Raw genomic sequence first — 6,635 nt, forward strand, 5'->3', positions numbered from 1 at the left:
TCGGTAGAGTGAACGTCATCGCGTCTCGCTCGACGAGCATAAAAAGGTTCGTGGACCGCGTCCTCAGCATCCAACACGATGGAAAGTCAAGTCGTCATAACCTGTCCGTTCTTCAAGGAACACAAAGTGAGGGTCTCTCGCTTTCACAACCACTTTCACAAATGCAAGTTGCGGCACACCGGCAAGCCGATCAGAATCTGCAGATACGGTTGTCTGACCTGCGGAGAGTACGAGGAGTTGAGGGAGCACGAGGAGAATTGCCTGTGGAGGCCGGACACCACACCGCCTAAAATGCATGGGAATTTGAAAGTTCCAAGGTACGTGGAAACTCCACATTCGTCCGACGAAGACTGGGACTCGGAACCCGATATACGCGAGCGAATTTTGACGTAAGTTAACCGAAATTTTGAAAAATAATTTATATAAGTTTTCAATATTTTGTTATCGAAATTTTGTTTTTTTTTCTTTCATATTTTATTTAATCTTTTTTAATTATTATTTTTTTTACAGTCTTGACAACCCGATTTACATTAGGGTACGGAGTGAAGATTGATTTAAAGAAGTCGGACGATATCTTCCGAAGGAGACATTATCTCACCTTGACCTGTATGCTGGTTTTTTGAAATATTCGACGGTACCAAGTAAAAAAAATAATCTAGAAATGTGAGGTCTAAAAAGATACTTGTTCTCACCTGACACAGATTCTGCTCGTACTCCTATATTCGTTATTTTAAATATTTAATTACGAAAAATATATCTTTCGAGAAAAAAACCACAAATTTGACTTTCTCCATATCTTGTATTTTTTTGTTCTCGTTGAGTGAGCGTAGAGTGCTGCAGTGACGTGTGGGCAGTCGACGGTGCTCCGTCGTGTACACGAGAAGGTGTGAATGGGAGGTGTTACGCTGGACTTTTCGAAAAAGCTGGACTTTTCGAGATTTCTGGACTTAGAAAAAATTTCGACTTTTCTGGACTTAGAAAAAATTTCGAAAATCTGGACTTCGCGATCCTCAGACGGATGTCGAGTACACGGACGCATTCGCGAATCTCCTACCGACGTCGAGTACGCGGACGCGTCCGCGATTCACAGACGGACGTCGAGTACACGGACGAGTCCGCGATCCTCAGACGGACGTCGCGTACACGGACGCCTCCTCGGATCTCCTACCGACGTCGAGTACGCGGACGCGTCCGCGAATCTCAGACGAACGTCGAGTACACGGACGCGTCCGCGATCCTCAGACGGACGTCGAGTACACGGACGCCTCCTCGGATCTCCTACCGACGTCGAGTACGCGGACGCGTCCGCGAATCTCAGACGAACGTTGAGTACACGGACGCCTCCGCGATCCTCCGATCGACTTCGTTAAGGCAGACTAGACGAGTCTCTATTTCAACCTTTTCTGACAAAATTTTTTTTCTGAAACTGGAAATAATCTGTCGAGTAGACGGACGTGGAGTACGTGGACGTCGAGTAGACGGACGTGGAGAGCACGGACGGACATGGAGTACACACTCGCGTCTGCGTCCCGCCGACCGACCTCGAGTACGCGGACGTCGAGTAAACAGAAGGACTTCGAGTACACACTCGCGTCCGCGACCAGCCGACCGACCACAGGTACACGGACGTCGAGAAGACGGACGGACGTGGAATACACGGATTTCTGGACTTAGAAACAGTCTGGAAAAGCTGGACCAGCTAGACCGACGTCTACTACACACACGTACTCGACGAACAACGTCGAGTTCACGGACGTGTCCGCGGATCTCCGCCCGACGTCTTTAAAGCAGTCGAAACGAGTCTCTATTTCAAATTTGGAAAAAGTTTCTGAAACTGGAAATAATTTGTGTCCGCAACCAGAAGACGGACGTCAAGTACGCGGACGTCGAGTACGCGGACCTCGAGTAGACGGACGTGGAGTACACGGACGGACGTCGAGTAAACGGCAGACAACACGAGTCTCAATTTCAAATTTGGAAAAATTTTCTGAAAATTTAAATAATTTGTGTCCGCGACTCGCCGACCGATCATGCGGACGTCGAGTAGGCGAACGTGGAGTACACGGACGGATGTCGAGTACACACTCGCGTCCGCGACCCGCAGACCGATCTGGAATACGCAGACGTCGAGTAGACGGACGTGGAGCACAAGAACGAATGTCGAGTATACACTCGCTTCCGAGACTCGCCGACCGACATCGAGTACGCGGACGTCAGTACACGGACGTGGAGTACAAGAACGGATGTCGAGTACACACTCGCCTCTTCGTCCCGCCGACCGAACTCCAGTACGCGGACGTAGAGTAGACGGACTTGGAGTACACGATGTCGAGTACACACTCGCGTCGGCGACCCTCCGACCGACCTCGAGTACGCGGACGTCGAATAGACGGACGAATGCCAAGTACATCGACGTGTCCTCGACTCGACTACCCTGTTCGCTTACGTCGTTAAGGCAGACAAGACGAGTCTCTATTTTGAAAAATTTTCTGAAACTGGAAATAATTTTTGTTCGCGACTCGCCAACCGACCTCGAGTACGTGGACGTCGAGTAGACGGACGCGGAGTGCACGGACGGATGTCGAGTACACACTCGCGTCCGCGACCCGCGGACCCATCTCGAGTACGCGGACGTCGAGTAGACGGACGTGGAGTGCACGACGGACTTGGAGTACGCAGACGGGTGTCGAGTACACACACGCGTCCGCGACACGCCGACCGACCTCCAGTACGCGGACGTCGAATAGACAGACGCGGATTGCACGGATGGACGTCGAATAGACGGACGTGGAGTACACGGTCGCCGAACGCGAGGTTCGAGTTGTCGTTGCGACTCGGCAGCAGCGTGACCCTGAGGACGCTCAGCGGGTGCGACGCGTACTCGCCTAATACGACTTTCCAGCTAGGTTTGCTCGTCATTTCGTAGGACATCGTTCCAAGCGCTCCAATCGTCTCTTGGAGAAAACCGTTCCAGTATCACCCATTTGCGTTCGGATACAAGCGCTTCGTATCTCGCATCCGTTCTCTTCGTTTTCTTAGAGACTCCTCCTTTCCTCGCTGCCAGCGATAGACTTTCGACGAAGATGGCATCTCCTCGGGACGAACTGAACGACGGGCGAAATACGCAAATAAGCAAAATCAAGTACGAATCGTTGCCGAACACCGCCTCCAAGTTAGGAGCGTTGGAAGTTACGGCGTGGTAAAATCAATGAAGGACGACGTCAGGATCGTGGAGAAAAAAAATCTTGGAGTTAGGTTCCGAGCTAGATAATCTCAGCGGCAGCAAGGAAACGGCGATTCTCGCTGATCTGAAACGGACAGATCATGCGAGAAAATTCACGCCCCGACTACTCGGCGCCACGTTCAAGAACAACGTCGTCGCATCCATAACGATGACGAACGAAGGATGCGATCTACAAACGTTGAGATACGGTCACGGGATAATTCCGTGCGTCAGTACGCTGGCACTGCACCTGTGCGAGGCTCTGACTTTCCTCGCCAAATCGGGCGTGGTGCACAACGACATCACCCCGAATAACTTGACGTACAGCAGGGTCGACAACCGCTTCAGACTCGTTGACTTCGGTTCCGCCGAGTTCTGCGACAGAGGTGCCAAGGAGCTGGGAATCCGGATACTCAACAAAACGGGAAGCGAAAGCATCGGTCAAGTCGCTGCCGATTCGCCCTCTTCCGAATACGTGCCGCAAGGAACGTCGATGCACCTGATGGACGTCCATCCCCGTTTCGGGTGCATCCGCACAAAGAGGAAACTGACGAACGTCCCGTACAGGGACGCGAGTCACGTTCTCGGCGATCGAAATCGGAAGATGCTGTCCGCCAAGACCGATCTGTACGGAGCGGCAATGACGGTGGCGACCGTGCTCGCTGAAAATTCTCCCCAAGCTTTCGATCAGTTCGACTACCAGGATCTCGCTCGCGGCGAGTGTACGGAGGAACCTCTGCTGAAGGTGTGCGAGCACCTCGTCCGTCTTCGCGGTCCGATGACCGACGAAGAGCTGGCGTTTTGGAACGCGTACGTCAACTCGGACGACAAGTTCATCGACGCGATGAGAAGTCGGGACTCGGCACCGTCCGCGCTTGATCGTTTCGTGGACGTGTTGGGGAACAAGTTCATCAAAGCTCTAAAGAAATGCCTGAGTCCGATTCCGGAGTACCGTCGACTGTCGGAGCTGCAGGCCGTAGCCGCCGTCGTCGCCTGCAGCAGGGTATCCAACGTCGACGCAAAGCACCTGTCTCTCAAACGGGCCGGCAAAAAGTCGGTGTACCTGCTCTACCGGGACGACCTTGTTATCGGAGACGTCAAGTTTGGAAACGAAAGCGAACACAAGAACGTGATCGTCGTCGAACACGTGAACTCAATGGTGGACGATCCGAAGACGTTGTCGTCCTTCGTCACGTGCGCGTTTAGGTTTTGCAAGTACAGGTCGAACAAAATCGAACTTCCGGTATTCAACAAAGACGAGCGGAAACGACTGGTCACGGCGTTCGGGGGCAGAGCTGTGGCGTCCGACGACAGGAAGCGATTGACGATGGCCGTCGAAGAGCGCGTTTCCCTCATCATGCCGAGAGAAACGTTCAGACAGTTATTTAGATTCTCGCGATCAGGATGTGTCGTTCGCAAAACGAGGTAGGACGGCACATCGAACGGACGTATTCGAGTCTTCGACCGAAGAAGAAGATCGCATCCGGTATCAGTATTAGCAACTTCGTTCTCCTTCTCGTCCTCAGTTCATCAGATTGCTTGCGATGGACGTCCTGCAGCCGCGGACGGTGATTTACCGCGACACCCCGGATGACATATCGAAGCGTGGAGCGTTCTCGGTGGACGACAGGGGTACGTTCGGAGTGGTCAAGTCCGTGGAATCCGACGTGCGCGTGGTGGAGAAGAAGACGGAAACCAACAAGACCGTCGAACGAGAGCGGCTCGTTGGCAACAAGGAAGTTCTCGTTCTTGCCTACGTCAACCGGAACGACCGGATCCGTTCGAAAGCTCCGCTCCTGCTGCAAGCGACCTTCGTCTACGGAGTGGCTCGTTCGATACGCATGACGAACGAAGGGTGCGATCTGCACGTGTTCAGATTCAAATTTCGACTCGTGCCCTGCATCAGAACGCTGAACCTGCACCTTTTGGAGGCCGTGCAATTCTTAAGGGAAACTGGAGTGGTGCACAACGACATCACCACCAAGAACGTCACCTACAACCGGTCGGACGGCCGATTCAGGCTCGTCGATTTCGGTTCGGCCGAATTGTGCGACAGGAAACCGGAGGATTTCGGAATGCGGCTAGAAAGCAGAGACGTCGAAAAATTCGGAGCGGTGGGACGCGTGCGCCCGGGAACGCCGGCTTCGATGTACATCCCGGCGGACACCGAAATTTACAAGATGGACACGAACCCACGACAGTCGGAGATCAGAAGCGTCATGAAGCTCGCCTCCGTCGCCTTCAGGGACGTCAGCCACGTCATGACCAACAGGCACGTGAAGACCCTGTCGTGGGGGTCGGACCTGTACTCGGCGGCGATCACGGTGGCGGCGATGCTATGCCGCCGCGGAATTCCCTCGTTCCGGCAGGTAGACTATTCCGACTTGCATTGAAAAGACTCTGCTATCAGGTCGGGCATCGTTCGCGAGCTCGTCGACGTGTGCAAACACATGGTGGCACTGAGAGGGGGCATGAATTCGTTCGAGAGTGCATTCTGGTACACGTACGTCAACGAGGACCCGACCCTGTTGGACGCGCTCGTCTCCAAACCCTCGGACTCGGTACCCTTGCTCGATCGCTTCCGAGGCGTCCTCGGAGAAATGTTCGTCGACTGCTTCTGCAAAAACCTGTCGCCGATACCGGAACAGAGGAACTTATCCTGGTTGCAAACTTCGCGGGGAACTGACGACGAGAGAACGACCATTCGCTGCAACGATCACCTCGCCGTGAAACGGGCGGACACCAACGTCGACACCAACGTCGTCCACCTTCTGTTCAGGGAAGAGGACGTGATAGTCGGTGACGTCAGATTTTCGAGGAGATATTAATCAACGGCATACGGAGATCGAGCATACTCTCTCCGATCTCGAACTGAGGAAGCCTGCCGACTCTGCATTCGAACGAAGACCGACCGACGCAGCAACGTTCGCGCTCCGCCGGCGAAGTCGACAGAATTTTCGACGAGATATTAGTAAACGGCGTCCGTAGATCGGCCTTACTCTCACCCATAATCGATTAAGATCGAGACGATGCACGTCCGAGTCGAGTCCACGTGCGGCAGAGCGGCCGTCAACTTCTTCCTAGTCAACGTCGTTTCGTCGCAGACCATCGCGCACCGGTAGTACAGGTCGAACAAAATCGAACTTCCGGTATTCAACAAAGACGAGCGGCAACGACTGGTCACGGCGTTCGGGGGCAGAGCTGTGGCGTCCGACGACGGGAAGCGATTGACGATGAACGTCGAAGAGCGCGTTCCCCTCATCATGCCGAGAGGCGAGAAGGACGCCGTTGCAACGAAACGTTCGGAGTGTTACTTAGATTCTCGCGATCAGGACGTGTCGTTCGCAAAACGAGGTAGGACGGCACATCGAACGGACGTATTCGAGCCTTCGACCGACGAAGAAGAAGAAGA

The 6,635-nt window shown here is 53.6% G+C and overlaps 1 protein-coding gene across 1 annotated transcript; it reads left to right on the forward strand.

Moving 5' to 3' along the window:
• Window positions 1–78: 78 nt before the first annotated feature.
• Window positions 79–393, forward strand: LOC117119991. Its single transcript, XM_033264978.1, has one exon. It carries the CDS (start codon window positions 79–81, stop codon window positions 391–393), a length of 315 nt encoding a protein of 104 aa, XP_033120869.1.
• Window positions 394–6,635: the final 6,242 nt, after the last annotated feature.

Source organism: Anneissia japonica, unplaced genomic scaffold, assembly GCF_011630105.1.
Source record: "Anneissia japonica isolate Jap-2015-1 unplaced genomic scaffold, ASM1163010v1 scaffold5974_len85726_cov141, whole genome shotgun sequence".
NCBI classification, from domain to species: Eukaryota; Metazoa; Echinodermata; class Crinoidea; order Comatulida; family Comatulidae; genus Anneissia; species Anneissia japonica.

What these genes read in the sequence shown, in the direction of transcription:
- LOC117119991 (XM_033264978.1), top strand. Translation starts at nt 79, where the DNA reads ATGGAAAGTCAAGTCGTCATAACCTGTCCGTTCTTCAAGGAACACAAA.